Raw genomic sequence first — 23352 nt, 5'->3', positions numbered from 1 at the left:
GGGAAGTGTGACAGAAACATAATGCTTTGAGCTTAAGTTTGAAGTGAGTGACAAAGTAATTTATAAAGGAGAGAATTCTGATCTTAATATCTTGCCTGAACCGATTTATTTCTCACAGTTTATTTGAAATACAATTTGAATACAAAGCAGAGAAAAAAATTAAAGTGTGCATTTGAAAGCCACAGTAGTGTTCGTTGATCTGTCTGTTCAAATGCAGAAAACCAGCACGTTATGATCTTGATCTTGGTTTCCTGCAGTATCAGAGAGGAGTGATGCAGGCACACTGCATCATGGATATGACAGTTTACTCTTTGGTCTTTTGCTGCAGATGTTGGATATAAAATAGTAATGGAAATATTTAAATGATGTAGTGAAATCATTATCTTAAATCATAAAGAGAGACAAGACAAATCACATAATTAACAATAGGAATCATAGTCTTTCAGGTCACTTCTGTAACAAAGGAGTCATATTAGAAAGTGAGAGTTCAGTTTTGTTGTTGAACATGACATTTTAGAATTTAGTTTCATCCTAATTTAGAATGAAATTAGATGTCAAAAGCATGGCAAATTCTTCTTTCATTGTCATTCAGACTTACTTCAAATGTTAGATTGACAGTAGTCTGTCCAGCAGACTGCAAAACCGCTTGAGGACCCTGGTAGCTCTGACTCCTGGGAAACTTATTTCAAGAGCTGATTTGAAATGAGGTATCCTTAAACAACTGACACTTGAAAAGAAAGGACCCAATAAACTGAAGAAGAAAAATCTAATACAGAGAAGACATGAAGAAGATGTACAGGGTCCACAGGGAACACATGACTTCTGAAACATATGAGGTATTTTTGTTTTCTTTCTCTAACAAAGAAAAGTGAAGCACCTTCAAAACAATTTTCAGCATATCCAGATGGGGCATGTTATGCAAATTATTTCTTTTGTTTATTACTATTTGGTATTTATGTTTAATAAATCCTGATTTTAACATGATTTTTTTTTGACCTGCTGATTGAGAAATCTCATGCAGTCTGGTCCACAATTCTGGTAAACCATCAGCCTCTATAAAAAGCAAACACAGCATGGGACATTTCTGAATTCTTAATTCCCACTGGAGATCTCCATCAGGAGGGTTGTTAAAATAGATATCACTCTACTATGGTGTGTTGCAAAGGGCTGCAGACAAGCAAACGCAGGTGAACAATCCAATAAGCAAAAGACCGAGAACAACTGAAATGTATGTGACATTTTCACTTTTTGGATTTGGTGCCAATAGACAAAATTGTCATCGGGTCACTCAATAGCCTACACGAAAATACACTGGCCTGTTGTTGGGCAGCAGCAAGCTCTGCAAGCATTTTTGCTCTCTCTGTCCCAGAGATTTAGCTGCCTGTGTTCAAGGCCACGTCGGGGACGGTGCAGCTGCGTAGCCTTGGATCAGACCCGAGTGAGAAAAAGCAGTGAGAAGCCTAGTTGGGGCCACCCCACCTTCTGCAGGAGCTGCATGTGAGCTCAGGTCCATGTCCCTGACACTGGCCCAAGCTATGCCATAGGTACGTCTGTGCCCAACCATGCACCTTGCTGATCCTCACCCACCAACTCACTCTCCTGAATTGACCTTGTCCCATCCTCATCCCTGTGGATCTGCCCTGGGATGTGGCTGTCCGTGGTCATTGCCACTGTCCCTGCCCTGCTTGCCTTGTGTGGGTGCTCCCTGCCTGCCCCACTGTCCCCCCTCAGCTCCCAGCCCACCTGCCCTGGCGGGGCAGTCCCCTCCTGCTGCTGCTATCACAGAAAATTAATCTCAGAACTAGAATATTTGCCGGCAGTTTCAGCACAAAAGCAGTATTTTGTTTTGTCATGAACCAAGAACCAATGTCTTATCTAAAACAGATTTTCTAAAATGTGTCTAATATATGAAAATTAATAAACTTTCAGTATCCGTCCTCTTGTATGGAAAGTTTTGTTCTGTCTGTTAATAACATCAACTAGCTTATTAACTGTCATTCATAGCTGATTGAATGTTTTCCTTTCAAATATTTATTGACAGACAGATTGGTTATCTAGATGTGACAGTATCATTAATAGTATCTGCTTTTCATATAAAACGTTATGGAGTTTTTAAAAAAAAAAAACCACTTTGAAATATCTCTCTGGAAGTGCTGTCCCTTTACTTTATTAGAGTTCCAGTTTAGTTGTATCTTATCCCAGTCCTCATTAGTAGGTCATGGCTTTTGGACTGTTCGTATTTTTTTTTCTATACTGTACCATGATCTTAGACTCCTCTCACACATCATTTACACCCTGTAGGCTTCCTTGCTGATGCTATTTGCTGATTGATTTTTTTTTGAAAGAAAAACCCCCTCCTGTCTACTGACTGTATTTCCATATATAATATTTCAATCATTTTGCACCAGCTTCAACACATGCACCAGTGGTGTCAAACATCTAAGCAGCTGTGTGCATACTGTTTGACTCAGAGCAGTATAAAATCTCTAAGCTTCCAGTCACGACAGCCTTTCAAATACTAACTGCTCATAAATAGGGGCAGTATTGTTCTTCTGCAGACACTGCTACTAGTTCATTCAGTTGTTACCTTTAAAGAACAATATCAATGTTAGCTGTTTCATTGCAGATTATTTTAGCATGCCATCTATGGAAAGGCTAGGAATGAAGCCCATAGGATTTAGAGAAAAAGAAATGTTTAAGAAAATGCGGTATAAACGAAGCATGGAAGAAGACACAAACCATAGGGTATTTCTCTCCTACATCCTATTGACCTATCAGTTGTATCGCTTCCTTTGAAATGAATAGGAAGCAGAAGCCAGAAAGAGATGTTTCTCATAATAAAATAGTAATGTCAAGTAGCATCCTAATGGGTTGAGAAATATGATGCATCGCTGCTATATCTATACAGTATTTTACATTAGGATAGAAGGTACTTGAGTTTTTATCTCTGAAAGGTAGCCAAATAAACATGAACAGAGCTTCAAAGTAATCACATATGCACCAGAAGCATCAAGGTGAATTCAGTAACATGGACTATTACCAGTTTTCTCTGATCTTCTCAGACAGATGGGGAACTAATGCTACTTTCTCCACAGGTAATATCACTATCTGGTGGATCTCAACACTGTGTGTATTGAAATCAAGCTTTTTATCCACTGTATGACGGGTGACAGAAAGAGATGACATGACTTTCACAGCTTTCTAAATGATGGCTATGATTACAGTGAATTTACGCCTGTGTTGGTTTGCAAGAAAGATCTTTTTAGCAAGCACAAAATGCTTTCTTTTAAATTGCTGGCCTACCTGACAGATTTAAGCAGCCCTTTTGGGAACTTGTATGAAAATATCAACTACCAATCTGAGTAATTCTGGATGATTGTAATGGGGGGTGGGGCGGTACCAGTTCTTTTTTTCCTGTCTTTGTGAGTTGTCTGTTATATATTATGTACTTTACAAACACGATCAGTTGGACTCATGTTGTTGGAAGAGATCATTCCTCCTCTGGAGCAGTGAAAGAAAAGGCTCCGGAGAGTGACACTTCTGAAGATCACAGGGCCTGGCTGGCACAGGGGCACCACGTGGAGCTGGTGCCTGCAGCGCCTGTGCAGAAATTGAGCCTGCAGTCAGGGGCAGAGAGGCAGCTCTCACAGGGGGGTGGGCACAACTCCCGAAGGACCTGAGAAGACTTTGCATTTGCTGCTGTTGAGAAAGCCACTGAGTGAAAACAGGGACCTGCCTGCAAAGACACAGTGGGTGAGGAAGAGCTGTATATAAACCTTTTGGTTTTCTATTCTGTCTACCTTGTCACTTTATTTAAAAAGTTAACTATTCAAGCTTGTGTTCTATTAATGTTTGACTTTTCTTTCCGCTAATCAAAAGCCTTCCGTCTTCTTGTGGAGCTTACTATAAAAAGACAGTATAGGCACGTTCACTTCACAGCGCTGCCTGATTCAGGATCCTGCCTCGATGGTAAATCAGAATACCATGAACTAAGTTCAGAGTTTCCTACCTAAGATTGCTAGCATTGCAATAGGCACCCTTTCTATGATTTTTGCAGTTGGAATCTATCTTCTGAATTTAAAGGAAAGTAGATGCACACACACATTTTTTTTTTCTGGAAAAATTTAAAGAGATCCACATCCAGAAGACTGAAAAGACCTCCTAGTTCTTCATCAGACACAATGTCTGGGACAAGGGAAGAACAGGTCTCATTCAGTATTACTGAGGATGATGTATGCAACAGTTCAGAACATTTCAATTGCATATACTGTAACCTTAAGAAGACCTAAATCTGGAATTTGTGGACTAAGTGGAAGCTATGGCCTTTGATCTCAAGAGTTTCTATGAGTATGATTTCTAAAAGCAGTCCTGTGGAGATTTGTTGGTACTTCAGTGCATAGAGTTAGAGCTTTACAGGCATGCTTTCAAAAACTGGATATTAGCACAGACTGATATCTCCAAAGTCAAACTTTCATCCTTTGCTGGATCCTGAGTAGCTCTGCCTGTTTTACTTTAGATAACATGCTATCATGTTATGTATGCATATGTATCTTTAGTTTTTTATCCCACTCAGGTGTTGAACTAGTGGTGATCTTTTTGGTCCAGCAGTACTATGGTTTGGTGCCACAGTATGATTTAAAAGTAATCTACTTTGCATTCATTTGCTTTGCAGAATAATTTGGGTATGCACTATCCGGCTTTCTTTTTGGAGGAAAGTAAACCAGAATATCAGCACCAGTCATGCACCAAATGCATTTCAACCCCTAATAGGGACACAAAGATCTGAATCAAGTAGTTGACAACCTTACCACCTTCAATGCACACATGGACCAAATGGTGAAGGTATACCTTTGTATTTGCTGTCAACTGCCTTTAACTCTTCATGACTCATATAATTTCCTTCCTTGATGCTTTTTCTGATTTAATTCCCTCGCTTTCTGTTGCCTAGCTTAGAACTGTGCTGAATTTCTTGTTGCTTCTGTAACGATTTTATTAGCATCCACCTTTTACTAATGCTATTTTTTGTGATGGTCAGAAAACCCATCAATCTCCTCAGCTTCACAGAAGATCCCACAGGGTGCTAACTAGAGCCCCAAGGAAATGATGCTGTTCGTCAACCTGTGCTGTGAGAAAGTTGAAATCTTCCTGATAGCAGGATAACCTGGTGTCAGTATCAGGAGGCTGCTGACCTCATGACTGCTGTGAGGAGTCCAGAGGTGTCTAACTATGCTTCTGTGCAGTGACCAGTGGGTCAGCTGCAGAAGCAACCAGAGACAGGCAAAGAAGGAGGCAGGGCCAATCCTGAGGAAGAATCGCTGCTTCCATGGATAGGCACTCTTATGTATCTCATTCTTGCAGACCCTTTCTAGGTGTTCAAGTTGCAACAGACTGTGGTGACTGCTGAAACCTCTTCTGTTCCTCCCACAACTGCAAGTGCTGCTCCTGCCTGTTTCATTAGGCCACACTGACCAGTTTCTGTCATTGCTAGTCCACAGTGGGCTGTGCTAGCCCTCAAGAAAATGTTTGTGTCATTAGGCACTACAATTTTTAGCTTTTGTTTAATGCTGGATGTCTTCCTGGCAAGTGTGTTCTCTGGGGCTGGGCAGCAGCAATTATGAGCCATGGGCTGTTCATGGCACCTCTGGAGGCCACCTTGGTGCCTCTCTGGAGACCTTTGAACCTCTGCATGTGAGACAGCTACAGAGAACTTGGCCACGGCGTTCAGTGCAGGCAGAGATCTTTTCTGAGACTGACGAAGTACAGCTGGGGACTCTCTGCGGCACAATGCCTTGAATACAATGTACTAACAGCCCATCATAAGTCTAGAAGGGAAGAGTAATTCTCTGAATGGAGCATTTCAACCAAAGGCATAGGCACAGGGGAGATGAATCATTTATCTTAATAGATGAAAAGTGGGAGGGGATGGGACAAAAGCTCTTATCTTACTGGAGGAGGGGGAGGAGGACATAGAGAAGGGTTTCTTGGTGAGACGGAACATAGAAAAGTACTCTCTGACCTAGTCAGCCCTGAATCTCTAGCTGTCTTCAAGTCTTACTCTCCCTCTCTCCCTAAGTCATGGCAGTCACTTACACAGGCCTTGTTAGCCTTTCATTCCTCCCACCTCACCAACCATCTTCTAGCAGCTCCAACTGGAATTTTTTTATAGCGAAATGGCCTGCATAGTTTCCAGATGGCACTGGAGACAGAAGTTAACAGCCACACACCAGTAGGCAGAATAAACGTATCTATCAACCGAGTGCCATTAAGGAGTGAATGGGTGAAGCAAGTAAGCCTCAGAGGCCATGAAGACATCTCCACTCCCTTTGTGTGGAGGTGGGAGTGGGGATAGAAATTCAATGACACAAGGAGACAGAGATCCATTTCTTTATAATCTTCCCATACATTTGTAACACTGCAAAAGACATTCAGTGTTAATCACATTTTCCTTGTCTTACTCCAGGCACTCCTGGTTGGTCTTCCCTTCATCTGGGAAGGTGCAGCGGCCTGGGACTAGTGATGCCCTTGATGCTCTGGGAAGATTTTTAAATCTTCCAGAGAGAACAGAGGGCCATACTTATGGGTGTTGAAGAAACTGGTCTTTGCTATTTCAGTCTGTTAAAAAGTTAAAAAGACTTAACTGTGTCCTTGCAGGGGCTGTGCAGAACACAGCTCAGACCTATAGTTTGAGAAACATTGGAAATGTTTGTGTCCAGTCTGTCATGCAGCCTACTATCTTGCAGGCAGATGGTGAAAGCCATAGTGTCCTTTCACACAGCATGTGACAGAGTTACACTTAAACTGGTACTTGCTCCATTTCTGGATATATATGGTCTCATGACCTCGTGATGCAGAGGGTGCATAGCATTTGTCATGAGGCAGGCAGTATCCAGATGATGCTAACACTATTGCTACCCATAGAGAAGATGCTAGTGTTCCCTCTGAATCCAGCGCTGGAATTATGGATGATATGGGTATCGGAAGTCCTTCTGATGACCTGAAAATACGTTAATAAATATGCCTCAGTGAGTAAAGGCATGGGACAACTGAATTGGTAGTCTTTGTGGTTTACAGCTGCCTGTGGACAGGCTGCAGATGAGAATGTGGATCCCATCAGTGGCCCTTATGGAGCTCATGAGCTCATGAAGGGTGAAAGCCTGGGGCAGAACAGCCACACCAGCAAATACTCCCAGAAAGCAATTATCTGTGTCTTCTTTCTTGGACAAAAGGATGTGCAGAAAGTCTAAGTCAGCTCATTCAGGTTGTCATCCTAGTCTAGTTGCCATAGAAAGAGAACAGAGCTTCCTCTCTTATAGCATATTTCCTTGCCTGCTGACTAATCTCAGAGCAGGCAGTAGGCATTGCAGAGTCAACCACAAATAAGAAAGTACAAAAGAAGCAGGAAGAGAAATAAGACTTACTGTATGGGCAACGGTGGCAGGACCAGTGACATGCTACTGTTACCTACATGATACAGATAAATGACAGCATGTCATGGCTAGAGTGGCTCACTGATAGGCTCAGTTAAGAAGGAAAACATTTGTGAGACTGCTTTCATCAGACAGTTTTGAAGCACATGCATGGAGGGGATATTTGGTCGATGGGATCAGTCTAAAGCTAGTCTGAAGTAAACACTGAACTATAGCATGGATGTATCTAACTGCCTTGTTTCACTGATCCATTCCTATTGTGCTGCATTACTTAAATAATGTAGACTACGCCTTTGTGTTTCAGAGTTGAAAAGTTCATGTGTTATGCTGGATTCTAACACTTTTTTCTGTCTTTATGGTTAAAGGTCTTTTAAGCAGTGCAATGAGCGGGTGAGTGGCCTCCTTCCAAATCAGGAAAGTAATTCCCAGCGGGATTAGAAGGAGGAAAAACAGCAGGGCAGAAAGCACTTCCTTTGAATTCTGTTTTTCATCTTCATTTCCAGCAGACCAGAACTGAGGAGTCATAGCCAGAAAAGGTCATAAACGTTATGATATCCACTTTGCAGCATCTCCTAGTTTGGACACTGTCTTTAGGAATGGAAGTTGGAATGATCTACCTATTAGCTGTGCTGAATGGGAGAGAATTAAACACCAGGATTCAAATCAGCTTGCTAAGCTCTGGGGCGTCTAAGCCAATAGCAAGATAGCAATAGCAAACATATGACGTGGTCTTTCCCTGTTACATACACAGCATAGTTAATGTACACAGGCACAGTAGTTCTGTTTTCCTAAATTCCAGCCTTACTGTGCTTGCACAAAAGAGTGTTATATATAAGTAATAGATCCAGCACTTTTTGGAAGCACAGCTTTACTGCTCATATAACACTACTCAGAGAGAGCATGTGCTCATAGCCTGCTCATATCCTACTCCTTGTCTGGTTCTGCAAAGCACCCAGGAAAGAGACTAGCTGCCTGCACACCACTGCTACAAGATTCCCAAACCTGCTTTGTGCTGAGACCTTTCCATGCAGGAAGGAACAAGCTGCATACTTTAAGAATAGCTCTGAAGCCAGGAGAAAGCTGCTTTCAGCTAACATCTTTCTTCCATCTGTCAAATGAGAGAATGTGTTCCCATTATGCGCTGGGAGAAGAAGCCATACACTGAACATCCCACACAAAAACAATCCTTTTTCTTATCTAAGTTCTCAGATAAGCTAGGATAATTCTTATTTTCAAAAACATTTTAGCTTTTGAGGAACCCATTGAGAAGTCACTTGCACATAGGTTTTGGATGCTGAAATAACTTGACAATGCTGCTTAGGTTTCCTATGTCACCTAAGTGTGGCTAAAATGTTACATCATGACTGCTATTGTTTTCTTAGTCAATTAAGCGTATCCTGCACACAATTCTTTTCTCAGTATTCATTTTTTTTCTCAAGTCCTTGTACTTGCAACTTCAGTATCTTTTTAGATATTGCCTCTACCTCTCGACATGTCTGAACTTCCTTTTAATAAAACATATAAAATCCTTCTCCAAACATTTATTATTTCATTCTTTTCACACAGAAAAATCTTAAATGCAATATCAAACTCTGCTATGAAATTTGCTCTAAGACTGATGTCATGTATAAAATATTTCCATTTCAAGAATTAACTTTACAAATTATATTTCTGCTGCAGTATCTTAACCTTATCTAATAATAATAAGCCATAAAGTGCTCTAGTTAATATTAATGTGAAACTTGAATAACTTAAACTACCTTAGTGTGAGATGAGAATTTGGGTTACTGGCTCTAATCCAACAAAAATAAAGGGTATTTTGAAAAGCAGAAATCTAATGGAAAGATTTCAACTCTGCCTATCTCTTACAAACATACCAGTTTACCCTCTTATGAAATGTTCTCCTCAAATACAGAATCATCTGGGAAAAATATTTTGAGAAATCTGTGTAAACATACCTTTTTATACTGGTTAAACACTGCGTAAGAAACTACAATGATTAGTTCATCTATATTTGGACAGATATGTGGGGGTTTTTCCCATTTAAAACTACTTCAAGCTCTAGAAAGTGGTTCCTAAACAGGCTACTGGTATTTGAAATATAGAAATTCATCACTCTTTAGGAAGCCAGCAATTATGAATAAAAAAAGACAGTCTTTCTTTTCAGCCACTAAATGCCTGTTGCATTTTCAGGCTGCAGAGATGAATATGGATGAGAATAAAAAAAGGAGCTTTAAAAAAAGAGTATTTTAAAACCTTGACAATAGATCTATTGCTTTCTTTTTACCCTCTAAGCTTATTCAATACTGCCTGAGTATATGGCTCTAAGGAAGCGTTGCTCCATAGATGTTTTTAAAGCACTTAACTTCCACCTCAAAATCTGAGTTTAAAAGTATCACAAGACAGGAAACATTAATAGTAAAACTAAAAATAACATCATCAGCAATGTTATTAAGTACTAAAACACAAGGAGTCAGCATGTTTTAAATTAAATGAGGAACAGAAAAGAGGTACATGTTCAAAACAAACAAACTAAAAGAACTTTTATCTAATGAGATTCAAATTAGTGACACTCCAATTATGGTTTGAGATCTTAAAATATTTAGATGGTATGCACTATTTTGAATGCATGATGACAGAGCTGAACTTATCAACAAACAAATAGATATACAGAAATGTTTGTGGTTCCTTGCAGGATTTTTTAGATCTTCAGCAAGCTGTTGTGAATACAGCAAGGGTGGGTTACATTAGATAAAACTTATCATGATCCCAGTTTTTGGGCCCCATAACTATTCTGACAGCTGTGCCTTCAAAAGAACTTGGTTTTGAACAGGAAATTATGTATTTTTACTATGTAAGCTGTCTTGCATTGCTGAGTCATTTAAGTGAAGAAATGTGATGCACAGCTTCAGCTTTTGACTGCCTTTGTTTTGGTGTAACATTCTTGCATCTTGCAAGATATCTTACACTGTTTTTTCTAGCTCAGCAGGGAAGCTGCTAAAGACTACCTCACCGTTATTCAGCCCATGCTTCAAGCCGTTCTGTGTTACTTAATTATTTTTGGTACAGAAGATGTTGATCCTTCCAAGTAACTGCATAACCATCTTGTTCTCAACTGGTTTCAAGAGTATCTCTAGATCTTGATTCTGTCCTCTTTTCTCACATTAAGCACATTTTAAAAAGACCTCAGTTGGAGTTTTATGACAGAATCTGGTCTCAGCGCTAGTATACTCTCCAAAAGCAGATATTATTAACAATGTTTTCACAAACACCAGATACTGAGTGCAGATAAAACTATGATATATTCACAATCCATTCATTAGTTTTGAAAAATTTAAACAAGAATACAAGAAAGCTGATTAAGATTAGAAAATTTTGTTTGAATTATAGCATTGCTGAAAAATTCATAAATTCATAGTTAAACCTTAAATATCTATTGTAATCCATCAAATGCGACTTTTATACACCCTACTACTTGTACCATTTATCTCACTTGTCTAATATGGTATATGGAATATTATTGTCTTTAATAATCTTTGATGTTTCAGTGCACAGACTCATATTGTAGTATATACGGATTGACTAACACATCCAGATACAGAAATTGTTCACAACTTCTAATTTTTCCCATGCAAAAGAAACCCTTGTTTTATATGTGATCCATCCAGTAAGCCATGATGCATCAAAAAGCCTCTTCCAGCAATGTCAGCCTCATGCTTTAGACTGAAAAGTCCTTTAATAACTCTTCTCATTCTCCAGTATTATCAAACTGCAAGCAGACTAATTTCTATTCACCTCAATTATTCTACACATGCTGCTCCCAGAATACTCCACGCACTTTACACTAGGTTTTATTCCTGCCCTAGTGTCTTGCACTAAGTATCTGCATCACATGTGGCAGCCTTCTGAGCCTTACTGGTGTCTACCTCTCCTCATTCATCCTCCTTATACAGCTTTCCAAAATCAAATAGTAAGTTTTCATGCTAGGCCCACTATCTCTTGTGTTTGGAATGCTAGTAGAAGCCTCCACTGATATATCCTGGTACACAAAATACAAAACAATCTCTTTCTATCATATTGATTTTAAAATCTATAGTTTAAATCAGCTAGCACCAAAAACAATTGGAAAAATGACTGCAAGTTATTCTGTCCACAGCTGAGAAGCAAAATTCATGTACACAGCAGCAAATCAAATATGAAGCCTGCAGGAAGTCTCCGCATCTTACATGAAAGGCAGGTATTAGGAAAACAATGTTTCACCCAAGGCTTTTAAGAATACTTATATAAAGGGCAAAGTATTTCCAGGCCAACTGCTCTGTAAAGACAAACATCTGGGATTCACTGACAGCCTTATTTACACAAATGTAATGACAGTCTATAAAAAGATTGAAAAGCCAAAAATAATTAAAATAAATTCTAAACAGCCATCACTTCAAATTACAGATTTTACTCTCCTTTGTTTTGTTTGTCAATTACATCTATACAAAGTGAGTCAAATGAAATGACATTATGTTATGCCACATTTGCATAAGCAAAAAACACATCTACAAAAACAATAGAGAGTTATGTTTATCTCCATTCAAAAAAGTGTTTTAAATAACGTGAAAGCTGTAGGTGTTAGTTCCCTTGCTTGGATAATAACAGAAAATATACCTTTGGGAGAAGCTGGATTGCTTGGAGTATTCTCTGTCTGTGTCCAGAGTTAAGGATTCCTATTTCCAAGAGATCCTGGTCCTCCATTACATTGCTTCCCTAAAAATGGAAAAAAAAGGTAGAATAAAAATGAAAAAATAGCAGATGCCTTCAATAGCCTGAAACAAGCCCTTCTGTTGCGTTTAAAAGAGAACATTTTGCTTAACTTATAGTATCGGACAAGAATGATAAATTACTGATGATTGCATTCATTTTCATGATGACAAAATATGGTGGAAGGCGCTTGAACTCATGGACAATTACTACACTGCTGGCAGCACTGCCAGTGGAGAAATTGTAGCTCTCACTCAAGCCAAATACCAGATGTGACCCTTCTTTCTTTCATTGAAACCAAGGACATGATTAGAGAAATGTTCAGAAACTTCATTTTTTCATTCCCCTCCTACCTCACCCAGCTATATATGATGCTCATTTTTCTCCAGACTTAGCACAGAATAAGATGAGCAGAGTGGATGAGGATAAAATTATTTAGTTCCTTGTTAGTAAAATGGTGAAGAAACACAAAAGAGGGGAAGTGGTATCAACAAACCCCATACAGTCCCCACCCCCCTGAATTTAACTGTACCAGTGCAGTCCTAACTTTACCCATCACTGCTTTTATCTCCCTGCTTGTGGGCAGGTCAAACAACTCCGAACATGCAAACAGCTGAAAAAGACCATCTGTTCAAACAATACACAAAGTAAGTGCCCACAAAAGTCCATAAAATAAGACTCCACGATTCAAGTCTCTATTCTTAGGAGTTGCTACCACTAGGAGAGGACCTACAGCTCCACAAACAAGATAATACGACTCCTACGTTCAAGGAGTCTGACACCACTTAGATAGTAAGTTCAGCATTTGAAGGTTAAGGTACTTGATTAGCTGGCAATGACTACTGGGAGTCACAGGAGGCACAACAGTAGCTCAAAAAGGGAATTGCAGCCAGGGATCAAATAAAGATGGTTCAGAGTAGACTGGCAGTCTTTTATTGCTTTTTTAGACTACCTCATATCAGACAAAAAATCTTTTTTTTTTTTTAATTATTTTTAAAAAGCTTCTAACTATTACAGTTGTGAACAAAACCTGCAAAAAAACCCAGATGACCTGTCTGAACTCTTACCCCTGTTGGAGTCTCATGACACTAATTTGCTAGAAGCAAGAATTCTTATTATTTGTACTCATTTAACATCATCATGAAATAGGCTTTATGTGAGCAAACCCATGAAAAACTTCATCTCCACCTTTCCATTTGGCTTGCTGCTTCTGACTGAGTAGAGCTCTTAAGCAGCAGCAAAATGAAAAGCTAATAGGCGCATAACAGAACATGCGTAAATACTTTGCTGAATCAGGGCTTAATAATGGATATGAATTCTTTCTGAATATCAAATCTCCTGTCCCACAGCAATATAGCTTTCTTTCAAAAAGCACACTGGAATATGCAATACTTCACCCTGTTCAGCTGCTAAATCTTCACTCTTTTCAGATGGACTGATTAGTTTACAGATGTACTCTTGAGAACTCTCAAGTGCTACTCTGCAGAGTATCCTGAAAAATGTAGGGGAGGTCTTTTTAAGGCAATCATGTAAACTTTGCAAAGCTATTAAATTTAAAATTATATTTCACAGTAAGTCATATGATTTAAGACTACAAGTCTGCAAATCATATCCTGAAAGAATTTGTGTGCAGCATTCAGAACAGGGGCAGGCAGAGACCTGCTCTAAAGCGAGAAGCTGTGCAATCATGCCAGTTTAAGTAGACCACATTGTGTAAGAGTGCATGCAGCACAGGCTGTGCAAACAGTGCTAGTGATGAGGTGGGGTTAATACCCCCTTCATCTCCCTGGTACACACATACAAAATATAATTTCCCCTTTCTTCCTTTCTCCTGTAAATAACCTAAAATAACCTTATTATTTGTACTCATTTAACATCATGAAATAGGTTTTATGTGAGCAAACCCATGAAAAACTTCATCTCCACCTTTCCATTTGGCTTGCTGCTTCTGACTCAGTAGAGCTCTTAAGCAGCAGCAAAATGAAAAGCTAATAGGCGCATAACAGAACATGCTGTAAACTTAGAGGAAGAACTGGGGAAAAACCCCTTGCATTTTGGGCTGGATTCTCCAGCTGCTGGAAATAGCTAGCATAAATGGATTTAAGCAAACTGAGCCAACTGAGGATCCAGTCCAAAACAAAGACTGTACATTTTTGTTCATTTTAATAAATGCAGCTATATTGTTTACAGCTATTGCTTTCGCTTCATTTCACTGTTTTTCAGATTTCACCTTTCATCACTGCATGATGATTACACACAATCACAGTATTCTGTTTACTGGTGTCAGTAACCTTGGCATCCAGCTTCAAATGTTGCAATGTTTAAAACCCAATTCAACTAACACTTAGGCACAGGAAAAATCCTGTCTATTTGCACAAAGTAGCTGCATAGTAGAGACAGCATTATTTTATTAATTCTTTACTATTGTTTTTTCCTTATATATTAGTTCATATATTTTTTTCTTTGCAGTTGGCATTACATATTTTTTAAAGTATGTCAAAGTTACAAAATCAAATATTTAAAACTCAGGAAAGCCTGGAATTCATGTTGCCTCCTTGTCCTCTGTCTGAGAAGGCAACAACCTGGTCTTTCAGTGTGCTCAGGTTTTGGAGCTTTTCCTGTGTGTTACCATCAGTGTCAACAGTAGCAGACACTCATCCCTTCTGTAAAACAGACTTCATCGTCTCCTGCCATGGAGCTAAACCAGCTCTTCGTCTTTCCACAAGAGCAAACCAGGAAACTTTAGATACTTGCTATACATTGTTCCTTAACATAAAGAAGTAAACTGGTAGTAGCAGAAAGCTGCTGTCTGCTTTGCAGACTTGCCTGTGAAGGGAAAGAAACAGTCCCCCTTATTCCTATCTCCCTGGTGTCTGCTCCCGTTCTCCCCTTAATCCCAGTCCCTGATTCTTTTTTTACCTGATTCCTCTTCTTGTGCTCCTCCAGTCTCCTTCCACAGGCTCCTACGTTGAGAGTGAGGAAAACCTCACTTCCTTCTGCAGCCGATCAGAGACAAGAGGAGAAATTCTCTCCGTGCTCTTAGCTGCCATGCACACATTTATTATAAGCTGGGCCAAATTTAACGTCAATTAACTTTACAGAGATGAGATGGTAAATGTAATTAAAATGAATATTAATGCAAGAATGTCTTTTCACATTATTTCAGCCTTAAAAATAGCTGAGCTATGTCAGCTGAAACATTCACCAAAAAGAAATTATTCTAGTAGACACCTAGAGAATTTGAGTCCAAAGATTTAACTTTGATATGCTTATATACAGAACAGGTTCTTATAACAGGAAACATGGGACAGCAATCTCTACTGAGGTTATTATGCTTTTATTATGTAATAAAAACGTAAGAGGCTTTGTGATATTGTAGTTTCTTAAGTCTATAAGAAAACTTAGTTGGAAGGAAAACTTACTTCTCGGAACTAAAGCAGTAAGAATATATCAAAATTGCTTATACTAGGACAGATTCAGATCTCAGTCACTTCAGCTTACACTGTTAAAGTTCCTGTCTTGTTAACGCATAAGAGAGAGTCTTACTTATGAATTAGAAGATTCTGGTTCTGAAGTTCCAGTTAGGAAAGGAGTGTAGCTGCCCCCCCTCCCCGGGATTTGTGGTTCTGCACAACTCTCAGGAACATCATCCTTTTCCCTGCTAGCGCATACAGGAAGCCAATCTCCTGAGTAAGAAGGCAGTAGTTTCACAGAACAGTTGGGCTCAAGAAGGAAGGAAAAACGACTCTGCATGTGGGAGACTGGAGGCATATGAAAAACAACACAATTTAAAAAACACAGAAATTTTGCCAAAATCTGAGATAGTTCCTATAAATAAGTTCAGAACAAAATACATAATGGTACACTATGAGATAGAGATTTTACTGGCATTTATTTGGGTTGTTCCACACAAAATCACCTTTGGCACTCTCCAGCTGAAGTTAATATAGCCTTTCCCAAAAATGCTGGGTTAGACCTTTATACCAGATTGTATGTAAGTACAGATATACGTATACAGAATCTTTAGAAAACAATTTTTTCTGGAATATGTTAGATTTATAGCAAAAAAAATTACTCTATTAAAAATAGCCTTATTTTAATATATTAAACAGCTCGAAGAATTTATCAAAAGAGAACAACTTTCAAGAGTCTTTTAAAAAAAAACACAAAACCCAATACACATTCTACATCCTGCCGGAACAAAAGCACTTTGAAGATTTGTCCCTGAAGATAATAAAATATGGTGATTAGAAGAACATATTAGGATGGCAGGCATGACTGTATGTTTCTCATTGCTCCCCTTTTGTACCTGTTTTTAATCTTCATATATTTTCTGTGCGTGAGACCTATGGTGAAAAATTCCAATGTCTGGTTCTGTCATCTAAGCAAAATAAAAATGGTACAGCAGCTTTAAAACAGCTGGAAGACATATCACTAGACTTATCTGAAAACTCAACGACTGAAGTTGGGAGAGGGGGTGTGGGGAACAAACCATCTGCATATGCTTTTTGGTCTTATTCTTGCTCTTCACCTTGGCTAACAGACTGAAAGCCTGATAAAGGTTGGAGAGAGTTTTCATAGATTTTCATTGCAATCAAAGTTCTGGAAAAAAAAAACCTCAATGGGGAGGTAAATGCATATGCATCACTTTATGTAAACTGAGTAAAAACTGGCTGAAAAAAAGAGAAAGAAAAAATTAATTTTGCATTTGAAGCTTTTTTCTCTCTTACCAAAGAAAATAGTTATATAAGAAATAGAAGATTTGGGAGAGTTCTGGCTATAGGCTGGCAATACCAACTAACCCAGCTTTTTCTATGCTCAACTATGTCAGCTAGAGGAGGAAAAGTAGTGGATCTGGTGCCTAAAGCTGTGTAAGAGCTGCTACCCACCAGGCTGAGCTGAATTCATTTGCTGAGCAGCCATTATTGAGATCAAGTTCAACTGGAGATGCCAAGTGCTACTGGAAGTGGCAACAACTTCTGGTAACCTTTTTATGCTTTTGGTGTATTGGAAATTGGTTTGCCCAAGAGCAGGGTTGGTGTGGGTAAGGGAAGGATGACTTCTGAGGTAAATACAGTATTGATGGGGTAGCACTGGTGGTTGCATCGCTCTTGTTGCTTGGGGAGCACTATACGCTCTCCTTTGCCCTCTCTCAGCTGCCCATGTAGTAATCTGCTGCACCATCAACATTTTGTATTTGCACTGAATCTCACCCTGGCTGACTGAGACCTGACATTGCAGGAGCGCAGCTGGGGGGATCTGAATGGAGTTGAGGCAACAGGCCTCATACATGGGTTTTCAGGGTTGCTGGAAATCTGACTTGGCACAGAAAGGAAAAAAGAGAATTTGGGAGGTGGTACAGTTAGCTGAGGTATCTGAGAGTACCATCATTCCTGCCACTCAGATAAGAGAGGTGGGAGCAGGGCAGGGCCAAATGGGAATGTTCTTCCATTATACATGCTTGGAGACTGAAGTCAGAGATAGAAAACCGAGACCAACAGCATCAAAGAGCTCTGTTGTTCCTCACCCCTTCCACCCCAAATGCATAACTGGGAAGGAAGGGAGCAAGCATCTGGTACCAACGGGAACAAATACTGTTATGAAGCACATCCTCAATGGCTCACTTAAAACAGCCCCCTCTTCATTCCAAATTGCTTTGCTTCTCGCCCACCTAATCCTAATATCCTTCCAAACTGCATCCCCTTGAAATAGTTGACATCTAAAGTGTCCTCTGGCTGGGAACAAATTAAAGACATCTCACAAAATGATTAAGGATGCATTGAATAACCAGGACTTTTCTTTTTCATTGTCTAAATCATAAGCCAGAAGGTTTATAAAATTTCATCACAACATAGCTTTTCCACAAGGTAAAAGAGTTTATTTCTTAGAGACTTGCAAGAAATGACTAGAGAACTGTAGTTTCCAATAATGAAAACTGCTTCTTGTTAGTGCAAAAATTTCAAGCAATGTGTCACACATTTCATTTCCAAACAAAAACTGGCAAATGACCAGAATTTAGCAAGCTTCAGTATGAGTGAAAAGGTTGCCTCTCACTAGTATTGCCACTGTTAGCATGAAAACAAGATCTGTAACAACGATTATTGAGTGAAATGCTTAACTTGTACTTTGAGGTCAGAAAGATTTATCAGATTCCTGGAGATACTGCAGAAATTGTTATTTCACCTACAAACCTGACAAGACTATTTTAGAAAAATCCCCTGCAGAAGCATGAAATTTTGCCTTGGGGAAAAGAGATTGATTATAAAATATGTTAGGAAGAAAGGACTGAGCATATTGCAAACTAATCATTTGATAACGTTCTTCCAAAATTATTTTGCTTTTAAACTACTGATACTGATACTCATTCTCAATCCTCACCTTGCTCTATTGTCAGTCTTTACATTTATGACTTTCTTAGCAATTAAAAACCCCACAAAACCAAAGAGAAAACTGGAAGAAAGTTTTTCATATTACTGTCATTTTGTCAGGAAGTAATAATAAACTACTATTGAAATGTTAACTAAAAAAGGCCATTTCACTCATAGATAAGAGTGAGCTGATAGCAATTCAGAGCCCTAATTTACAAACTATGCATAAAGATGGAAGGTGATATAAGTAGGGTCAGTTTAAAAAGGTGTCCCAACAGACCCCTAGTCCCACTCTACCTATGTTTTAAAAATCTCTCTCTGGTTCACATTCAGCTCTTCCAGAAGTGAACCTGAAGTAACCAGTGCCATCAAAAGCTTTTCAAATATCGATATTCAAATGAACATATAGTCACAGACCTTTCACACAACAGTAATAGCTAATTAAAGTATAGTGATATTTAAACAATACTGATAGCTGGGACAAGGATCCTTGTAGGAAGAATTTCTGCTATTTTTATCCACTCTTCCTTGTAGCACTGATTCATTACAACCAACACAATTGTCACATGCAAATTAGCTGCACAGATAAGGTGGCAATTGAAAAAATTACCTCTGATGTCGCACTTGGCCCACTTAATTACTAACGCTGTTGACCCAACTCTGTCTGCCTATTTAGTCATAACAATTCAATAAAATAATTATTAGTACTTACCTAAATTACATCTTAATGTCTTGAATGTATATTGTGAAGATAATTTCACTTCATTTGAGTAATGAAAATTCCAAGGAGTCTATATTGTACCATTATTCAGATTACTTGAGATAAATGCTAGTTAGCTTAGATGCTAAATTTCTCAAAGGACCCACTTTAAAATCAATATTTCTGTGAGCTAATTAACAGACTTCTAAATTCTCAGAAAAATATTCCTTTCTCCAATAAGTGTGTAAGTTTGGAGAGTGCAGGAAGGGGTAAACATGATATTTTCAGACATAACAAAAATGCTGAATACCTGCTCTGCACGTAACATGGAGGTCTGTTTAACCTTGGAGCTAACACTGGTGTTTTTGTAATAAATGTAAAACCTCTGTTCACCTCCCAGAATGTCTCATAGAAGTATTTCCTTCCCCAGATTTTTATCAACCCTCATCGTGTTGTTTAAAATGTGAGCCACCCAAATCAGCCCGGAGAGTACAAAACACAGAGTCAAAGACTACGACTGTAAAATTCTGGGCAGGATCCATGTCTTAAAAATAGGTTATTCACAGAAAGGGCCTGTGAAATAGCAGCAAGGAAAACACATGCTCGAGAAAATACCTAAGCCTTCACACACACCCTAAAGTTACGACTGAGGTCTTGGAAGCACTTGTTCATCGCCTGCCTGCAACTGAATCCTGCTCACACCAGCAGCTTTACCTTTGGGCTGCCTGGTGTTCAAGCTCTCCGTTCTGAGCAGACGGAGCAGCCTGGAAACGATGTCAGACCTTCAAGTGAGTCTAGAAAGTAGGTCCTCCTCTTAGATGCCATCAGAGCCTGATCTGGTAGGAAGTCTCAGAGTATGCCCAAGGCAGAAACACAGGAGCACGGCGTGAATTGGCAGCTGCTCTTTCTTACAAATGTGATGGAAGGAGGAAGAATTGCTTTATCTTTCTTTCTCATAGCACAGCCCAGTCATTAGAGGATTCAGGCAGGAGGCAGGAGATCAGATTCACATGTCTTTCTCAAACTCAAATTTCCGAAAAAGAGAGGAAGCTATGCAACAACTGAGAGTAAAAGGCATTCTGAGCTTGAGGAGGAATCGTCGTTCACTGGTCCTGCTGAAACTAAATTGCTGTGAAGTTAGTCAGTAAGCCAGAAAGGAATATTATCCTTTAGATCAGTGACAGCTGGCTGTGGTAAATCAATCTTCTTGTGCTGTTGCTAGAAATTTTTCTGGTTTACATCCAGTGACTGCCAAATATAAAAAGCAGAGAAAAAGCTAAAAATTCAGGACTTTCTATTTCTTTCAACCAAGTATCCTAACTTCCAAGCTACAGACTCATGCTTCTCATGCATATTGTAATTTGAAAGAAAACAGTGAGCCTGTTGTCCTCATCCAAAAGGATGACTTGGATGTCAAGATCCAGGGAGCAGCACGGGAAATCCAGCCTCCAAATGTCTAATGCAGGGCTGCAAAGGGAGGCAAAACTTTCAGATGTAACTCCTGCTTTGGAGTACCCTACTGGCTTTTCTGCTTAGCACTGCAAAACCCTTTCTTAAGTGCCTTTCTCTTCCTCTTACGTTATGCAGGGTCTTATGTTCCTAATTCAATTGTAGGGATCCCGCTCCCAGAGACAGGAACTGTAAAGTCAAGTGTAGCGATGCTCACCATTGCTGCAGCTAACTGAATTTTTAATATGGTCTTGGAGATCTCACCTGGCTGTTTGGAGTCCACTCTGTGTGCTGCAAAATGAAGGCACTGCCTAACTTTCAGGTGCCCAAACCATTTTCAAGTAATTGGAGGCTGTTAGGTCAACTGAACTGCTGTTTTGTTTAATATTATATTACTAAATGTAATAAAATATGAAGCAGCTCCCAAAAATGAGGAATACTGGAAAATTAATGGTGTTTTCTATGCATCACTGATTTGCTATGTTTAAATGTGTTTCACATTCCACCATGCTGCTTTTGATCTGCAGTAGCGAAGCACGGGTAAAAGGTAAGAGAGCTTGTACGTTAATAAGGAACTGGAATATACTAACTTTCTCTTGGTGAAAATTAAAAGGGTGCAGGGAAAATATGCAGTCAGGCTTGCCTGCTAAATACAGTCATTATGTTGGGACCCATTTTAATGTATTCCTACAAATTTTGTTTGCTAACGCAGACACAACAAATAGCAGGATTGAATAAGGCATTGTCATCTCCCACTGCACACAGATGAGACTTCTGTTACATGTGATTTTTCTTATACAAACCGTTGTGATGTATTTCCATGGTATGTACTGAGATATTACTAGCCAGGTCCCTGAGGCCCAAGAGGTAAGCAGAGATGGCCTCCATTTTCTTCAAACCCTTTCTAAAAATATGAGAACATTTGATTAAGGGTTGACAATTTTCTTTTCTTCCTTTCCTTGTTCTTGTAATTCATTTTGCATGGGAAGTGGGCTGTGTTTTTCTTATCCCTTCCAATTCAGCAGCCGGGCGGCTGGCTTTGCGGGCCCACTCCCGTCACCACGGCAACCAGCAGATCGCTGTGATGTGATCCCATGCGCTTTATGTCACTACATGGTGCTATTGTTCTCAAGTAACGATTTGGGAGATGCATTTCCCTATTCTCATAAAGGAGGATTAATTATCATTCCACTGGATGGTCATCCCACATGTCATGCGTGGACTACTGCACCATATTAGGATGTGTTTCGCTTCACATGTAGTGACTTCAAGAATGGCTGGTTTGCACCATGAAGCCTATGTTCAGCACCAAGCAGACACTGCTCCTCAGAAACATGCTAGAGAATCTGAATTGAGGCTGTAGTTCTAAAGAATCATCAGTATGACCATACTAGGTGAGATCAAAGGTCTCTCTAACTCATTGGTTCAGTGCCTCTGCTAGTGGCCAAAACTCTCCAGAAAAGCAAAATATATAAATAATTTGTCTTATATATTTTTTTTTTCACTCCCATCTTTGGGCTAATTTAAAGTTAAGCATATGGCCATTTAGCTACACTAGAGACTGAGTGCTGGATAAATACCAGGCAGAAGACCTGATTTTGCTAAATACAAATCCACCATAGATTTCAACAGATACATAAGGCTCAGCTGCTCTTTAGCATTTGGAAGAAGCTGATTTACCATCCCTTTTCTAGATTGCAGCAAATCATCCCTGCACTGCAAAGCTTTTTTTTTTTAATGTGTTGCAGAGATGGCAGAAGCCCTGGGCTAGCCTTCTTACAAATTAACTTTGGGATGATATATTCTATAAGAATTAAAACAAGAGCAGTCCCTTCAAAACTGTGCTATGATGACAGGCCCAAACTTGTAGAGTGCATGGAATAAAAGATACTTAGAACCACAGAATCAGAATCACAGAATAGTTTGGGTCAGAAGGGATCTTCGAAGATCGTCTAGTCCCCCCCCCCTGCCATAGGCAGGGACATCTTTCATGTTGCTCAAAACCCCATCCAATCTGACCTTGAACACTTCCAGGGATGGCGCACCCACAACTTCTCTGGGCAACCTGTTCCAGTGTCTCATCACCCTCATTGTAAAAAAAGTTCTTCCTTATGTCCAATCTGAACCCACCCTCTTTCAGTTTAAAACCATTGCCCCTTGTCCTGTCACTACAGGCCTTGGTAAAAAGTCTCTCTTCATCTTTCCTATAAGCCCCTTTATATATTGGAAGGCCGCAATAAGGTCTCCCTGCAGCCTTCTCTTCTCCAGGTTGAACAACCCCAACTCTCTCAGCCTTTCCTCATAGAAGAGGTGTTCCAGACCTCTGATCATTTTCATGGCCCTCCTCTGGACCTGCTCTAACAGGTCCATGTCTTCCTTGTGCTGGGGACTCCAGAACTGGATGTAGTACTCCAGGTGACGTCCCACCAGAGTGGAAGAGAGGGGCAGAATCACCTCCCTTGACCTGCTGACCAGGCTTCTTTTTATGCAGTCCAGGATACAATTGGCTTTCTGGGCTGAAAGCGCACATTGCCAGCTCATATCCAATTTTTCATCCATCAGTATCCCCAAGTTCTTCTTCTCTGCAGGGCTGCTCTTAATCAATTCATCCCCCAGTCTGTACTGATATCAGGGATTGCCCCGACCCAGGTGCAGGACCTTG

The 23352-nt window shown here is 39.6% G+C and overlaps 1 protein-coding gene across 1 annotated transcript in view; it reads right to left on the bottom strand.

Moving 5' to 3' along the window:
* The window catches only part of ANKS1B (ankyrin repeat and sterile alpha motif domain containing 1B), a 450276-nt gene that overhangs the window by 162918 nt on the left and 264006 nt on the right, over window positions 1–23352 (bottom strand). The window contains 1 exon segment of the mRNA XM_009321298.1: window positions 12081–12179. Within this exon segment, the coding sequence (XP_009319573.1) occupies window positions 12081–12179 (99 nt within the window).

The sequence above is a fragment of the Pygoscelis adeliae genome, unplaced genomic scaffold (assembly GCF_000699105.1).
Source record: "Pygoscelis adeliae isolate BGI_AS28 unplaced genomic scaffold, ASM69910v1 Scaffold232, whole genome shotgun sequence".
NCBI lineage: Eukaryota > Metazoa > Chordata > Aves > Sphenisciformes > Spheniscidae > Pygoscelis > Pygoscelis adeliae.
This window is presented reverse-complemented; position numbering and strand designations above follow the sequence as displayed.